General features: G+C 39.3%; 1 protein-coding gene and 1 long non-coding RNA gene across 5 annotated transcripts in view; one reads left to right on the plus strand and one right to left on the minus strand.

The window, feature by feature from the left end:
- Positions 1-17,550, plus strand: part of RAD50 (RAD50 double strand break repair protein) — an 89,318-nt gene that overhangs the window by 64,307 nt on the left and 7,461 nt on the right. Inside the window, exon 22 of one of the 4 annotated variants that reach the window (XM_030317842.2) lies at positions 16,867-17,105. The exons of the other annotated variants lie outside the window; for them this stretch is intronic. Coding sequence (XP_030173702.1) covers positions 16,867-16,909 — 43 coding nt within the window. The 3' untranslated portion in view covers positions 16,910-17,105. Of the gene's footprint in view, positions 1-16,866; positions 17,106-17,550 lie in introns of those variants that run through there. 4 annotated transcript variants of the gene reach the window in all.
- The window catches only part of LOC115515766, a 40,570-nt gene that overhangs the window by 5,364 nt on the left and 17,656 nt on the right, over positions 1-17,550 (minus strand). The window contains exon 4 of the long non-coding RNA XR_003969404.1: positions 10,606-10,691. This is a non-coding gene — a long non-coding RNA (uncharacterized LOC115515766). The remainder of the gene's footprint in view (positions 1-10,605; positions 10,692-17,550) is intronic.

The following is a 17,550-nucleotide window of genomic DNA, read 5'->3' on the forward strand; positions in this document are numbered from 1 at the left end:
GGTTTTTATATACTCAGGTTGTTTATAGCTATAGTTCATTCATTCATTTTCTCTGATGTACAAAATTGTGTCATGGAAGTACACCATGCTGTATCCATTTTCCTAGAGATGGACATATTGTGCTATTTTTAGGTCTTTAGTGATAGAACCTTTGCTGCTAGGAACATTCTTGTGATGTCTTCTGGAGCAAAAGTATGAGATTGTCTCGGGCATACGTAGGAGTAAAATTGTTGGCACTAAATTTTACAAAATAATGTTAAATTTGTCTTCCAAGGACTTTAAACTGCACTGCTAGCAGAATGTAAAGGTTTTCTCTGATGCATCGTCTGACACTGATTTTGTCAGTTTATTAGTTTTAGTGAATCTGATGGGTTTACAATGGTAAATCATTTTGGTCTTCATTTGCAGTCCCCTGATTTCTGATGATCTACCTTCCTTCCTTCCTTCTCTTCCTTCTCTTCCTTCCTTTTGTTCCTTCCTTCTCTTCCTTTTCTCTTTCTTTCTTTCTTTCTTTCTTTCTTTATTTCTTTTCAAGTTAGTTAACAATATACAATGTATCTTGGCTTCAGGAGTAGAACCCATTGATTCATTTCTTGTATATGACACCCAGTGCTCATCCAAAAAAGTGCCCTCCTTTGTGCCCATCATCCATTTAACCCCACCCACCTACCTCCCCTCCAGCAGCCCTCAGTTTGTTCTCTGTAGCATCTTTCCACGTTTAATCTTTTTTTTCCTGTTTGAAATGCTTGTGTCTTTCACCTATTTTTAATGTCTTAATGAGAGTGGTAGTGATCTGCATATGTTCTTTATCTCTTCTGCTTTTCAATTTTTTTTAGTTACATGTATTATAAATATCTTCTCAAACTTTTTATGTTCATCTTTACACCTTCTTATAGTGTCTTTTAATGAACAGGTTTGATTTTAAGTTAGTTGAATTCACAGATCTTTTTTTAAATTTTATTTATTTATTTTTAATGTTTATTTTTGAGAGAGAGCGCGCGAGAGCGTGAACAGGGAAGGAGCAGAGAGAGGGAGACAGAGGACCCGAAGTGGACTGTTTTTGTTTTTTTTGTTTTTTGTTTTTAATTTTTTTTAATTTTTGGGACAGAGAGAGACAGAGCATGAACGGGGAAGGGGCAGAGAGAGAGGGAGACACAGAATCGGAAACAGGCTCCAGGCTCCGAGCCATCAGCCCAGAGCCTGACGCGGGACTCGAACCCACGGACCGCGAGATCGTGACCTGGTTGAAGTCGGACGCTTAACCGACTGCGCCACCCAGGCGCCCCAACGAAGTGGACTGTTTAATGAAAGTGGAGAGCCCACCAAGGGACTTGAACTTACAAACTGTGAGATCATGACCTGAGCTGAAGTTGGATGCTCAACAGACTGAGCCACCCAGCCACCCCACAAATTTTTTTTTTTAATTTTTTAAAATGTTTATTTTTGAGAGAGAGAGAGAAAAACAGAGCACAAGCAAGGGAGGAACAGAGAGAGCAGGAGACACATAATTAGAAGCAGGCTCCAAGCTCCAAACTGTCAGTACAGAGCCCGATGCAGGACTCAAACCCACAAACTGTGAGATCATGACCTGAGCTGAAGTCGAATGCTTAACCAACTGAGCCACCCAGGTGCCCCACAAATCTTTTCTAATTAGTTCTTTTTGTGTCTTAAGAAATCCTACCCTACTACTATATTTTCTTCCAAAGGTTTTAGTTTTTGCTATTTACATGTAAGTATTTAATTCTAAGTTGATTTTATCTAAGTGAGAGGTGGGAATCTAGTTTCATTTTTCCCTTGATAACCAGCCATTTTGGCTCTGTTTATTCAATAGTCAATCCTTTTCTCAGTGATTTGAAGTGTCATCTCTGTTATATATCAGAATTCCCTACGTGCATGAGTCTGTCCTGGGTTTTCTGTTCTCTGTCGCTGGTTACTTTGTCTTTTTGCCATTACAGAGACCGACTTAATTACTACTATTCAACAAATAGCAGAATTTTGTTTTTTATTCAGTCTGACCATCTTTGGTTTTTTTTCATTGTCATTTTAATTCATTTTGGATGATAACTTATAGAGTTGTATTTAGTTCTCCCCCCCCCCCCAACTTACCTGCCTTTGGTGGGATTGATTTATTTTTGTTTATTCATTTTTCCCTTCTCTGGATTGTAAATGATATAGTCTCCTTTACTTATTTGGGTATTTACCTATAAATTTTTTTTTTTAATTTTTTTTTTCAACGTTTATTTATTTTTGGGACAGAGAGAGACAGAGCATGAACGGGGGAGGGGCAGAGAGAGAGGGAGACACAGAATCGGAAACAGGCTCCAGGCTCTGAGCCATCAGCCCAGAGCCCGATGCGGGGCTCGAACTCCCGGACCGCGAGATCGTGACCTGGCTGAAGTCGGACGCTTAACCGACTGCGCCACCCAGGCGCCCCAACCTATAAATTTTTAATATGTGTATTTGACTTAAAATCAAGTGCTGTTGATTTTCAAAGAGGTCCTGAAGCAGCATTATCAGCCTCACCTTGGAACTCATTAGAAGTGCAAATTCTCAGCCCCCAGCTCCAGAGCTCTAGACCTGTTGGATTGGATGTGTTGGGGGGACAAGGCCAAGCAGGTGGTATTTAAAATTTTTTTTCAATGTTTTTATTTTTACTTTTGAGACAGAGACAGAGCATGAGCAGGGGAGGGGCAGAGAGAGGGGGAGACACACAATCTGAAGTAGGCTCCAGGCTCTGAGCTGTCAGCACAGAGCCCGACGTGGGGCTTGAACTCACGAGTGTGAGATCATGACCTGAGCCGAAGTCGGACACTCAACCACCTGAGCCACCCAGGCACCCCAAGCAGGTGGTATTTTAACAAAACTTCTAGGTGATTCTTATGCACATCAAAGTTTAAAAACCATGGCTTTAATGTGAATTGCTTTATCTTCTTCCTGAATATGGATGATCTTCTCTGCAGTGTTTTTGTTGTCTAGTATTTTCTTTTCTTAGTGTTTCTCTATCCTTTCAAAGTAGTGATAATTACTGCTGTGGTGGTGGTTCACACTTAGTGTTTCTTTGAAATTTTTTTGTTTTAGTTTTGAGAGACAGCATGAGCCGGGAAAGGCTGAGAGAGAGGAGACAAAGAATCTGAAGCAGGGTCAGGGTCTGAGCTGTCAGCACATAACCCTTTGCAGGGCTTGAACTCACGAACTGTGAGATCATGACCTGAGCCAAAGTCAAACACTTAACTGACTGAGCCACCCAGGTGCCCCGCTCAGTGCTTATTTGGATAAACCCTCATGTTTACCAGTTTTTAAAAAAACCTGCTCTGCTTTTTTAGGTTCCATTTTCCTTCTCCCCCCCCCCCCCGCCCCCGAAGTACCACCCTTACTGATTTTTTCAGTGTAGGATTGTTGGTAGTGAATTCTCTTTCAGCCACTGAAAGTCTTTGCTCTCAATCTTGATATATTAGCTGGGCAGAGAGTTCTAGATTGAGAGGTGTGTTTTTTTGTTTTCCTGCCACTTTGAAAATATTACATTTTATCCTGGCCTCTATGGTTGCTGTTGAGAAATCAATCTAATTGTTCCTTTGGAGGTAATATGCCTTTGTTCTCTAGTTTTGTTGTCTTAAGGTTTTTATTTGTCTCCATCATTCTGCATTTTTCTTTCAGTCTGTTCAAGTACTGTATAGATCTGAAGATTGATAGCTTTCATCACTTTTGGAAAGTTCTCATGTATTATCTCCTCAAATACTATCCTTTCTTCATTTCTCTCTATTCCCTTTAGACAGAAATAGACTTTCTCATCCTTACCTACAGAGATTTATATATACTGGTAATAAACTGGCCCGCTTCCTCATAAATATTTTCCAGGTCACAAATTCTTTAGCTGCTATTTGTGCTACCTATTAACATAGACATAGAGTCAGTTTTGGTTTTGATCTGCTAGGAGTTCCAGAGATAACACTAACCTTGGTCCAGTTTTTATGTTAATTTCTCAATTTGGGAGTTATTGAACTACACTGGTAGTAAAATACTGAACCTTAAATCCATCCTGCTATGACTCTTGATTTTGGCTCAGGTCATGATCTCATGGTACTGGGATCGAGCCCTGCATTGGGCTCCACACTGAGGGTGGAGCCTGCTTGGGATTCTCTCTCCATCTTCCTCTGCCTCTCTCTCTCAAAAAGAAAAAGAGAGTCTCAGCCTTTAAGTTGGGAATCACTTCTAACTTTGTGCCTCACATGGGCCCGTGTCTCATCTTCTGGTTGATAGTACCCAATCCTAAGGTTATGAAAATAATAATAAAGTTTAGCTGCAGTATCAGATGATTATTCTGGTTTTCATTTTCTTCTTTGTCTCCATCACATAGGGATTTCCCTTTATTTCTTATGAACTCAACTATGAATATAAACTACTTATTGTTAAAAATTTGATCTTGTTTCTAGGCATTTGTAGCAGAAGTATCAGTTACCTCAGATTTTGTTGTTTTCTGAAAAGGAAAATATCTTCCTCAGTGGTAAGAGAACTATACAGAAGGATCTCTTCTAAGTTTTCTTCTGGTCAGAAAGTACATAGTCAGCAGACCGGCCTCAGCAGTGGCATTCAGATTACAGGACTCAGGAAGGCAGGAAGACCTTGCTTTTCGTATGAGGATATTTTAGTTAATGATGAAAATAAAGGTGGCCCCAGAATCACCTAGCCATAACCTGGGATGATACAAGTTTGGGGAAGCTCATAATATTTTAAGACAAGTTAGATCCTTTTACTGTGAAAACTGGGAATCAGCCAATTCTGTTGGTCATTTTTTTTTAATTCATTTTTTAGAAATGAATACTACTAAGACTTTTGTTGAATGAAGTTAGAGTTCCAAAAACTCTTAGTGGGGCTATTGGTTATTCTAGGGATACATCTTTTGTTCTCTTTCATCATGAGTGAATAGGTTAACATTACACAGCTTCCTGGGTCCAGAAAGGCTCATGGAAATGTATGCATGCACCAAGCGGGAACTCTTGTTTTTTAACCTTTGTGAATCTTGAAAACTCCCCTAGTTTTATTTTATTTTTTTTTTAAGTTTTTAAATTTATTTTTGAGAGAGAGAGGGAGAGAGAGAACAAGTGGGGGAGGAGCAGAGAGAGAGGGAGACACAGAATCCAAAGCAGGCTCCAGGCTCTGAGCTGTCAGCACAGAGCCCCACACGGGGCTCAAACTCACAAACTCTTGAGATCATCACATGACCTGAGCCAAAGTTGGACACTTAACCCACTGAACCACCCCAGTGCCCCAGAAACTCCCCTAGTTTTTAGACCCAGTAATTTAAAGTGTTGAAATTTAAGATTTTTTTTCCAGTTTATTCATTTTTGTTTTTGTTTTTAATGGTTTTTATTTGGGAGAGTGTCAGCGGAGGAGGGGCAGAGAGAGAGTGAGAGATAGGATCCAAAGCAGGCTCTGTGCTGACAGCAGAGATCCTGATATGGGGCTCAAACTCCCAAACTGTGAGGTCATGACCTGAGCCAAAATCAAACACTTAATTGAGCCACCCTGGCACCCCAAAATGCTAGGTTTTGAAACAAGAACTCTAGCAAGACATTAAAAATCCTTGCCCAGCAGACTGTATGTACACACATTGTCTTCTCCCCCCTCCCCCTTTTGCCTTTCAGATTCTTTTTAGTCTTTTCAGCTACCTCCTATATTTATGCCTTTAGGAAGCTTTTTACTTTTTTAGTTCTTAAGCAACAGATGCTGCAGATGCCCAGTAAACTTGTCAAACATTTTCTAAGCACTAAGAAATAGGAGACCTACTCCTAGTAAGGCAAGTTTATTTCAAGAGACAAGAATCCTAAGAGATTTTTATCATTAAAAACCTCTTTTATAGAGTAGGGTAACTTAAATTGGTTGTCTTGAAAAAATAAAAATCTTACAAAGCGGAAAATGTTTTTGTAAAAGTTGGCAAATTCTTCCTTTTTAAAGCCTAAAAAATTTGTAATAGATGGTTAAAAGTATTTTCTATGGAGACTACTTTAATTCATATTCTGACGTTTGACATTTAGCAAATTATTTAAGTGTCCTGGGGTTCAGTTTCCTTATCTATAAAATGGATATTTTTTTTTAACTCAGTTATAATAGTATAGAGTCAGAGTTATAAGGAAAACTAAGAGGCCATTTAAGGCAGCTTTCTTTGTCATTTTCCGTTCTTTAATATAAATTACTTTTTTTAATGATTTTAAGGTTTTAAAGTTTATTTTGAGGGAAGAGAGAGAGCGAGCACAAGTACATGCACTAGGGGGGAAAGGGTGGAGAGGAGAGAAAGAATCCCAAACATATGCGGGGTTTAGTCCCACAACTGTGAGACCATGAACTGACCCAAAATCAAGAGTCAGACACTCACCCAGCTAAGCCACCCAGATGCCCCTATATAAATTCTTATACTGTCTATTCTTTACTGGTACTGTGGAACTTTAAGAACATGCAGGTTTCTCTTTCTATTTAAACATTCTTTGAGACCAAATTTTTCAAGGGTGGGAGCTAAACAGAAGGGACGTTTAATGTTAATTGAATACTGTTAGCCTTAATCTACCTGTAAAGATCAAGTATTTATCAAGGTTGAGAAGAGAGTCCAAGATTACCCAAAATTAACTTCAGTGATAGGTGTAATTCAGGGGCTACTTGAGGTCTTTCTAAGGCAACAGAATGTGGCATTTAAGCTGGGGCCTGACTCATGACAGGGAACAACATACGCAAAAAGCTGAGATGCAAGCCTTCCAGGTGGAGAGAATATCTGATGTATAGGCCCCAAGACCAGTTTGAACAGGAGGAGTTCAAGGACTAGGAAGAAGGCAAGCATAGTTAGAATATAGTGAGCAGGGGAATGAGGTCAGAGATAGATGGTTCCCAGACTATGGTGCCCTTGCATTTATTCTCTGTATGATAGGTAGTCCCTGGTGGGTTTGAAGTAGGGAAGTAATATCTGATCCATAGTTTGAAGATATTGTACTGGCTGCTATTTGCAGAATGTATTGTAGGGGGACAAGAATAGAAATGAGACTAGTGGAGGAGACTGTTCTATTAATCCAAGAGATGGTGGTGGCCTAGACTAGGGAGGTAGGAGTGAAAATGGAGAGAAGCAGATCGACTCAAGATTTGTTTTGGAAATGGAGTTGACTGTCTTGCTTCTGAATTGAATGCAAGGGAGGAAAAGGAAAGAAAAAAATCAAGAGATTGCTCCTACATAATTTTACTTAAGCAAAAGGTGGAATAAACTGTGATTCCTTGAAATGGGCAGGATTTGGAAAGGAAAATCGAGAGGCTTTTTAGACACTTTTTTTTTTAAAGTTTATTTATTTTCAAAGAAAGAGCAAGCGGGGGAGGGGCAGAGAAAAAGGAAAGGGAGAATCCCACGCAGGCTCCACACTGTCAGCATAGAGCCGGAGGGACCTGATTCCACAAATGAGATCATGACCTGAGCAAAAATCAAGAGTCAGATACTTAACTGAGAATGAGGTTCCTATAGGCACATCAAGGAGTTGGATGTATAGAGTCTAGACTTGAGGAGTAAGGTATAAATTTGGGAATCATCAGCGTATATGTAGTATCTAAAGCCACACAGATTACATGAGAGAACTATAGATAGATAGAGAAGGGAAGGGTCCCAAGACTCCTAATGTTTACAAATCAAATGAAGTAGCTCATGAAGTAGAAAAATTTTTAAAGATACGGTATCCTCGGTGACTCGGTTGAGCATCCAACTCTTGATTTCAGCTCAGGTCATGATCCCAAGGTCCTAAGATTGAGCCATGCTTCGGACTCTGCGCTGGGCATGGAGCCTGCTTAAAATTCTCTCTCTCCCTCTCTGCCCCTTTCCCCTACTTGTGTTCGCTCTTTCTAAAATAAAATAAAAAATAAAAGGCATGGTATCTTAAAAACCAAGTAAAGAAAGTATTTCAAAAATCTAGTGTTATTGAGAGATCAGATGAGATGAGCACTCACAGGTGACCCCTCGTTTTGACAAATGGCGGTGTTAATGATTTTGAGGAGCAATCTTAGTGGCATGGTTTGAACTGAAGCTTTGGAGTTGGATGAGGAGAGACTGGGGTTAAGAAGTAGAGACAGAGGGGCGCCTGGGTTGCTCAGTCGGTTGAGCGTCCGACTTCGGCTCAGGTCACAATCTCGCGGTCCGTGAGTTCGAGCCCCGCGTCAGGCTGATGGCTCAGAGCCTGGAGCCTGCTTCCGATTCTGTGTCTCCCTCTCTCTCTGCCCCTTCCCCGTTCATGCTCTGTCTCTCTCTGCCTCAAAAATAAATAAACGTTAAAAAAAAAAAAAAAAAAAAAAAAAAAAAGAAGTAGAGACAGTGAGTATAGATAATTCTTACAAAACGTTCTTTGAAGGGGAGCCGGAAAGTGGGGTGATAGGTAGAGGCGACTGAGGGGCCAAATTAGGTAGGCTGGTCTTTTAAATTTTACTTGCATGTATTCTACCACAAGGTAACTGTCTAATTACACTGACTTCCAGACTTAGGGTTTCATATATGTTAACTGAATAGAAAACTAGACCTAGGACCCATCAAGCAATCTCTGCATACCCTAAGAGGCATTGGCAGCAGGAAGAAGAGGAATTCCCTAAATTAAGGCACATGTTTATTCAAAAATCCCTGTTAGTATTTTCTTGTTGAGCTCTGGGGAAGACGGGAATAATATACCCTATGCCTCCTGCAAACTGCTAATGGTCCAGTAGTGGAGGCCATGGTAGGTGCTCCACAGTCTGTATTTGACCTTGGCCTTGAATAATGAACAAAGGGCACTTTAGTAGAGAAAAGTGCCTCAGTGCCACAGCCATCACACAGAACAGTGTGAGGGGGCTTGATGGGGCCAGTCAGGAGGAGCTTGAGGGGGCGGGGAGGTGCAGAGGTGCTTTCCAGCAATTTAGGCTTGCCTAAGGAACAAAGCCAGGCTGTTTACTGAGTTCTGTTATCTGGTAATCAGATGGATTCTTCTAAATGAGAAGAAAACTGGTACAGATTTCCCCCAAATTGAGTCTCTGTGGGCTTGTGCTTGCAAACAGTGGCCTTCTTAAAGTTTATACTGTGAGCCTTAAATTTGCCTTCTCACCTAGAAAGGTCCAAAATTTCCCTCATTGTTTCACCTCTTAGAATGAAGCATGCAATCCGTGTATTGTTGCATTCGACTGTCTATTTAAGGTAACACAGGAAATTAGCAGTGCATTTTCAAGAAAAGCCGATTACCATCTGTTATTAGTAATCATCTAAAAACATCACTGATTATAAGCATTGCCAGTGGTCAGAGACACTTCTACTAGATGAGAAGGGGGAAAACTACATCATTTAGAATATATTATCCCTTACCCCTTTAAAAGAAGATATCAATTAAAATTAAATGATTTTTGGAATGTATCACTTAAAAGTGCAGTAATCTATCCTATGCCCCAAACTTTCCACTGTCATTTTTCCCCAAATGTAGAATGTTGCATATTAAGTCACACTTCTAAAACTCAATGAAAACATGTAGCTTTTATAGTTTTGCAGCCAAGGCAGCCAACTATGTGAGTCTGTTTAGAGCCTGGCTCCCTGTACTCAAGGAGAGCTTACAAGAGGGCTTGATCCAGTGCTCGCCTCATGGCCACCATTCTCATCCTCACTGTGAGCACTGTGCAATTTCACACCAGTAGCCTCTCTAGCATCAAGCAGGTAGATTACAAAACCAAAAGATAGCTGGTAGTATTTCTCACTCACTGCAGTTTTTTTTTTTTTTTTTTAACTAAATGTTTATCTTTCAGTGTGGTTGAACCACTGCCTGAATTTTAAAAGCTGATATTTAGGAGTCTGGCTAAAGGCAATTAGTTCAGTAGTTTTAAGGGTTTTAGGATATTAATTTAATAGTCTTTAAGGGTTTCCTTTAGAAAAAAGAAGTCATTTTTCTTTTAAACTTTACAACTTCAGTTTGGTAAATGACAGATTTTGAGTTTTGCTAAGTAGTGAAAATCACTGTCAGTTCAGAACATGATACTCAGTAGAACGTGACACCCATGATATCATTCCTTTCTACAAGAGCACTTCTGCTGACCTAAATGTAGGAAGACAGGAAGTTCTGACAGTGATAAGTACTAGGGCAGTAGGGAAGAGTATCCAGTGTAACCATCAATAGCAATGGCCCTAGCCAGTTGTTTTAGCAATTTATATATCTCAAAATCTGGTACAATTTTAAATACAAGGATGAGGATAATGTTGGAAAATGGGTTTTGAAGGTATAATCTTTTTACTGCTTTTTTCTAATCTAAGTTGGTTAATTTTCATGAAGTTAGTAGTTTTTACCATACTCCTGAACTGATTTTTTTCTATTAGTAAGGCGTGTATGTATTTGGCCCTCTTAGTTAATGTTTTATTCAGTGAAATAGCTGAGACCGGGGGGGATATCCAGTTCCCTCTGCCATTTTATGCACACTTCAGGTTTTGAGCATCACTTCACATTTTGCAGAATGGTAGTTTTTCTTTTTTGGTATCTTTCACTCTGGTTATGGTTTAAATAATGAAAGAAGGAAGAACTAGAAAGGTCTTTTCCTGACAGGTGAAGTTTTCATCTGTTGGTGATATTTTTCCAACCCCTCAGATACCTGTTCTCGAATGTCTGCTTTTCAGGTGTTCTACTGCTAATTCAGGTTCAGGTGCTTTTCAGGTGTTCTCTGCTAATAGCTGAGTCCTGAAATGATTTAAAAAGTGGCGTCAGAGCAGCAGTAAGTGGACTCCCTTAGTGTTCTGGGGAGGCCTAATAACTTCACTTGTGACTTCAAACTGGAACCCACATAGACTTAGGAGTACAGTAACTCAGATGCTTACAGAAGCTTTTTATTAAAGGTCCAAGAGCAAGAGGCAAGTGTGGGAGAGTTGAACAACTTACAACCGAAAGGAGGATTACCTAATTAGTGGGGCAGAAGCCATGGTGCAAAAAGGTGCCAGAGGACCATATAGACCACCTGGCATTTAAAAGATGCGCCTGTGTGAAGAAGGAAGAGGGACATGGATGGAAACAGCCCACATGCTATGTTGGCACAGATATCTTTCTCTGTCTGTCTGTCTGTCTGTCTTTTTTCAAATAGACTATTTTAGAGCAGTTTTAGGTCCACAGCAAAACTGAGCAGAAAGTACTGAGATTTGTCATATACAAACCACCATTCTCCCGCCGTTCTCACGCCACAACTATAGCCTCCCCCACTGTCACCATCCCTCACCAGAGTGGTATTACACTGACACATCATAATCAGTCAAAATGTGTAGTTTACATTAGGATTCATTCTTAGTGTTGTACATTCTATGAGTTTGGACATAGATCTGCCACTACAGTATCATGCTGCGTAGTTTCACTGTCACATGTCTTTTTGTCTTCCTGGCCTCATAGTGCCCCCTTTGAAATAGAAATAGGTTAAACCCTTGTCATTTGTGAGCATCACATTTTAAGACTTTTATAGATCATCAGAATATAAATACCACTAAAGCCATAATTTGTCCTCATAAAATGCAACTGATTATTACTGAAAATTTTAAGGAAATCTCTTACATGTTTAGGAGTATTTAAATATAAGATTAAATAATTTATAAGCAAGTCTTTCTTGGAGCATCTGGGTGGCTCATTTAAGCATCTCTTAATTTAGGCTCAGGTCAAGATCTCACAGTTTGTGAGATCCGAGCTCTGGCGCAAGTTCTGTGCTTTTACGTGGGGTCAGCTGGGGATTCTCTCTTTCTCTCTTTATTTGCCCTTCTCCCATTTGCATGCAGGCGCTCTCTCTCATACATTTTTTTTTTCAACGTTTATTTATTTTTGGGACAGAGAGAGACAGAGCATGAACGGGAGAGGGGCAGAGAGAGAGGGAGACACAGAATCGGAAACAGGCTCCAGGCTCTGAGCCATCAGCCCAGAGCCTGACGCGGGGCTCGAACTCCCGGACCGCGAGATCGTGACCTGGCTGAAGTCGGACGCTTAACCAACTGTGCCACCCAGGCGCCCCTCTCATACATTTTTAAAAAATAAAGTATGTTTCACAAGACATACTAATTCACAAGAGTGAGTATAAATGTAACTGAGTGATGTCCACATTCCAGGCACATGGTGGGACTGATGTAACTACTCAGATGACCATTTACCTACAACAGTTTCCGGCCTGTGAAATACATATCTTTGCCTAAGCAGAATAATATTTTCCTATAGGTCATGGATTTTCAAGATCATTCTTAAATGTTCATTACCTATAAAGTCCAGGGGCTACACGGCATGTGAGGTTAATCTTTGGGTTTGTGTCTGTCATCTTCCACAGGGTCCTGCCCTGTCTCAGAACTGCTTTTCTTCCACAGTCCATGCCTACCTATTCAGTCAGACCCTCCCTAACTCTTACCTGTGGTAAGCTTTCACCTCTTTATTCCTTCCTACTCCTGTTGTACTTCTACCAGGTTTATTTTTCTAAAGGTAGTGGTCCCTGTTTGCTTCTAATTTTAGGAAAGACTTTCCACATCTGGTCTTTCCCATTTCATGTCTTACTACCCACTATATTCTAACCAAACTAAACGAGTTTATTCCCTTAAGATATCTCACATTTTCCTGTGCTGCTTCTCCTCTAGGAATGTTACCTTGTTGAAGTGCTTCCCAAACAGTGTAATTTTTTGTTCCTTTATATTCCATATTTGTATCGCTTGTACCATTTAGCCTTATATTATAGATACTTATGCTTTCCTGTTCTCCATTACTGTGTAAATCACAGAACAAGCTTCACATTGGACTTGACATTTCCATGTCACATTTCCATGACAGTGACTGACATTTATTGAGTACTTAAGTATTATTACTCTGGTGACATATTTTCATTTCCCTCACAGGGCTTTTTGCATGTTACATACACAGAAATAGATCTTTGTGTATAGATCTATTACTGTGTATAGATCACACTGTAGGTATTTTTCTTTTGCGTCACTTAACGTGATGAAAATCTTTTATATTCAGATATATAAGTACCTTGTTATTTTTAATGGCTGCATAATACTCTATAAAATGGATGTTACCTACTTGATCTGGACATATAAGGAAGCTTTTAAATGTTTGATACTACAGATAATGCTATAGTGTATGTCTTTGCACACTTGGGCAGATGTACCAGAAAGATAGCTTCTTAGAAACAGAGTTAATGGGACAGAGAGTATATATGCATTTTTAACTTGTTAGTGCCAAATCACCTTTGAAAAACACAAAATTTATGTTTCTACTAGTAGTATGTGAAAGTGCCCATTTCTCCATGACTGCATTTCATATTATCAGCCTTTTTACTTTCTGCCAATCCACTGTACAAAAACATTCTCACTTGAGTTTACATTTCCTTATTTACTAGTGAGGTTAAATGTCATTTCATATGTAGGCTATTTGTATTTCTTCTCTTAGAATTGCCTGTTCATAAATCTCTTTACCAGATTACTGTTAGGTTGTGTTTTTCATAGTGATTTGTACCACGTTTTTATAGATTTTGGATGGTAATCCTTTTCACGTACATTGCAAGTAGTTACTCCCAGTTTGTCATTTTACTGTTAACTTTATGGTATTATTTGTGACATTTAATTTTTAGATAGGCAAACCTTTAGTCTTCTTATTTATTGCTTCTCCCTTGGAAAGAATTCCCAATCTCAGGCGCCTGGGTGGTTCATTTGGTTGAGCAGTTGACTCTTGATTTCAGCTCAGGTCATGGTCTCATGGTTTGTGAGTTTGAGCCCCACATCAGGCTCTGTGCTGACAGTGTGGAGCCTGCTTGGATTCTCTCTTTCTCTGTCTCTCTCTCTCTCTCTCTCTCTCTCTCTCTCTCTCTCTCTCCCCCCCCCTCTCCCTCCCCCTCCCTCCCTGCGTGTCTCTCTCTCTCTCTTTCTCAAAATAAAGAAACATTAAAAACAATTTTTTAAAGCCTTCCCAATTCTAAATTATAAAACTGTTTTCTTCTGATAGTTTTATTTAACTTTTAATCCTTTAATTCATTTGGATTTTGAGGTTAAATAAAGATAGTGATATAATTTTTCCCTCCTTCCCCTACTATTGAAACTTTTCCCACTGACTTGAAATAACAGTTATAAACTAAAGTTCTCCATGTATTTGGGTTTGTTTCATCTTGATTCCTGTCCCAGTACTTTGATTTTATTCTTTTACGTTATGTCTGAGATCCAAACTTTAGAGTCATTTTATATATTTCATTAATTTTTTTTAATCATATTGGGAGTTCTATTTGGATTGTATTTGGTTCCATGGATTACTTGAGAATGGACATGTTTGTAATATTAAATCTATTACGCACTGCATAGTAAGTTTCTCCTACTTAATCAGTTCTTGTTTTATTGTAGGGTTTGTTCTGTTTTATAGCTTTTCCCTCTAGATCCTGTATCATTTTGTTAGATTTCTTGGTAGGTATTTCATAGTTTTTATTACCATTGTGAATATGATCTTCTTTTCTATTATGCTTCCTATTGGATTTTGCTTACTACATAATAATACTAATATTTTTTTATGTTTATTTCTGACCACCTTGTTAGTCTTAGTAGTTTTTCAGTTGATTTTTTAGATTTTCCCTTTTTTTTTTTTTTTAAGTTTATTTATTTTGAGAGAGAAAGGGTGCAAGCACAGGAGGGGCAGAGAGAAAGGAAAAGAAAATCCCAAGCAGGCTCAGTACTATCAGTGTAGAGCCCAACTCTGGGCTCAAATTCACAAACCAGGAGATCATGCATGACCTGAGCTGAAATCAAGAGTTAGACACTTAACAAACTGAGCCACCCAGCCACCCCTCATTTTTTAGATTTTCTAAGTGCACAGTTATATCACCCACAGAAACAGTAACAAGTTTTCCCCCCTCATTTATGCATTTCTTTTTATTGTCTTACTGAATTGCTAGGGATCTCTAGGACATTATTGGAGAGTAGCCATAAGAGGCATCTTTTTGTTGTTCTTTGGAAGTACTCCTTTATATATATTTTAAATGTTTATTTTTGATAGAGAGCAAGCGGGGGAGGGGCAAAGAGAGGGGGACAGAGAATCTGAAGCAGTCTCTGTGCTGACAGCAGAGAGCCCGATGCAGGGTTCGAACTCAAGAGCCATGAGATCGTGACCTGAGCCAAAGTCAGATGCTCAACAGACTGAGCCACCCACGTGCCCTGCCATGACTTATCTTAAATTATTTTTCCTGTTGTACAAGTCTTACTTGGGATAAATGCTACTTGGTCATGATACCACTGATACCATGATACTACTTGGTCTTTTTAATACTTTACTACTAAATTTGACTTTATGTAGAATGTTTATATCTGTATTCATAAGCAAAATAGGCCTGTACTTTTTTTCCTTTTTTTTTCTTCCATCTTTCCTTGGTGTGTAATACTTTATATACTTGGGAGCTAACATTTACTCATAAAACTATCTGAGCCTGGTGGCTTTAAAGATGGCATTTTGACTGCCTTTTTAATTTTAATTATGATATTCAAGGGCTGTTAACATCCTAACCAATTTTCTCTAATTGGGACCAAGTTACTAATTTCATCAAACCTCAGGGTTTTTTTAGTGTTACCAAGAAATAATTGGCATACATCACTGTGTAAGTTTAAGATGTACACCCTGATGGTTTGATTTACATAATACTGTGAAATGTTTACCACAGTGGGTTTAGCTAACATCCATTGTCTCATACAGGTACAATAAAAAGAAAAGGGGAGAAAATTCTCCTTGTGATGACAACTGTTTGGATCTCCTTCCTTAACATCTGTCTTCTGTATCATATGGTAGTGTTAGTTGTGGTCATCATGGTGTACCTTTCATACTTAGTACTTACCTATAACTGGAAATTTGTACTTTTTTTTTTTTTTTTTTAAGAGAGCATGCCTAGCAGGGGAGGGGCAGAGGGAGAGAGAGAATCTCTAGTGGGCTCCACCCCCAGCAGGACCTGACAAGGGACTTGATCTCACAACTGTGAGATGATGACCTGAGCCAAAATCAAGAGTTGGACGCTTAACCAACTGAGCCACCCAGACACCCCAAGGAAATTTGTATCTTTTGACCATCTTCCTCCCAATTCTCCCTCCTCCCACTTTTCACATCTGGTGACCACAAATCTGATCCCTTTTTCTGTAAATTTGGTGTTTTTGTGTAGATCCCACATATAAGTGAGATCATATAGTGTTCTCTTTCTCTGACTTAATTTTATTTAGCATATCTTCAAGGACCATCCATATGTCCTAAGTGGTAGGATTTCCTCATTTTTTTAATGGCTGAGTAATAATCCATTGAATATATATAATATACACCACACATCTTCATCCATCCATCCATCCACAGGCACATAGGTTGTTTCTGTGTCATGGCTATTGTAAATAATGCTGTGGGGGTGCCTGGGTGGCTCATTTGGTTAAGTATCCAGCTTGATTTCAGCTCAGGTCATGATTTCGTATATGTGAGATCCAGCTCTGCATCAGGCTCTGTGCTGGCACCGTGGAGCCTATTTGGGATTCTCTCTCTCTTCTCTCTCTGTTCCTCCCCTGTTCGTGAGCACCTGCACACCTTCTCCCTATCTCAAAATAAACATTATTTTAAAAAATGTTGCTTTGCATAAGAGACTCTTAAAAAGTGAGAACAAACTGAGGGTTGATGGGGGGTGGGAGGGAGGGGAGGGTAGGTGATGGGCATTGAAGAAGGCATCTTTTGGGATGAGCACTGGGTGTTGTATGGAAACTAATTTGACAATAAATTTCATATTAAAAACATGTTGCTTTGAACATGGGGATGCAGATAATCTCTTTGACATAGTGTTTTCATCTCCTGTGGATGTGGAAATTGCTAGATCCTATGGAAATTCTATTTTTAATTTTTTTAGGAACCTTCATAATGTTTACCATAATGGCTGCACCTGCTTATAGTCCTACCATCAGTGGACAAGGGTTCCTTTTTCTCCAAATCCATGCTAGCATTTAATTGGCTGTTTGTGTTATGGGTAAGGCCTCTTCTGGTCAACAATAAGCTATTAGTGGTTGGGTTTTGGGAGGAGGGGGGTCAAAAGTTATCCATGGATTTTGTGTGGCAGTTTGGCGCCCCTAACCTCTGTGTTGTTCAAGGGTCACCTTTTTTTTTCTTTTTTTTTCTTTTTTTGCTGTTGAATTATAGGAGTTCTGTATGGATTTTGGATATTAACCCCTATCAGATACAGGGTTTGCCAGTATTTTGCCCATTTTGTAGGTTGTCTTTTCATTTTATTGATGATTTCTTTAGCCATTCTATAATTTCCAAAACATCACATCAAAGAACTCACTTCCTATGTTTTCCTCTAGGAGTTTCATTTAGGTCTTATACTTAAATGAAAATCTTTACTCCATTTTGAAAAGTTAATTGTTTTTTAATTTTTTAATTTATTTTTGAGAGAGAGCGAGCGAGCAGTTGGGGGAGGAGCAGAGAGAGGGAAACACAAGATTTGAAGCAGGCTTCAGGCTCTGAGCTGTCAGCACAGAGCCTGACGGGGCTCAAACTCACGAACCATGAGATCATGACCTGAGCCTAAGTTGGA

The sequence above is a fragment of the Lynx canadensis genome, chromosome A1 (genome assembly GCF_007474595.2).
Source record: "Lynx canadensis isolate LIC74 chromosome A1, mLynCan4.pri.v2, whole genome shotgun sequence".
Taxonomy (NCBI): Eukaryota; Metazoa; Chordata; class Mammalia; order Carnivora; family Felidae; genus Lynx; species Lynx canadensis.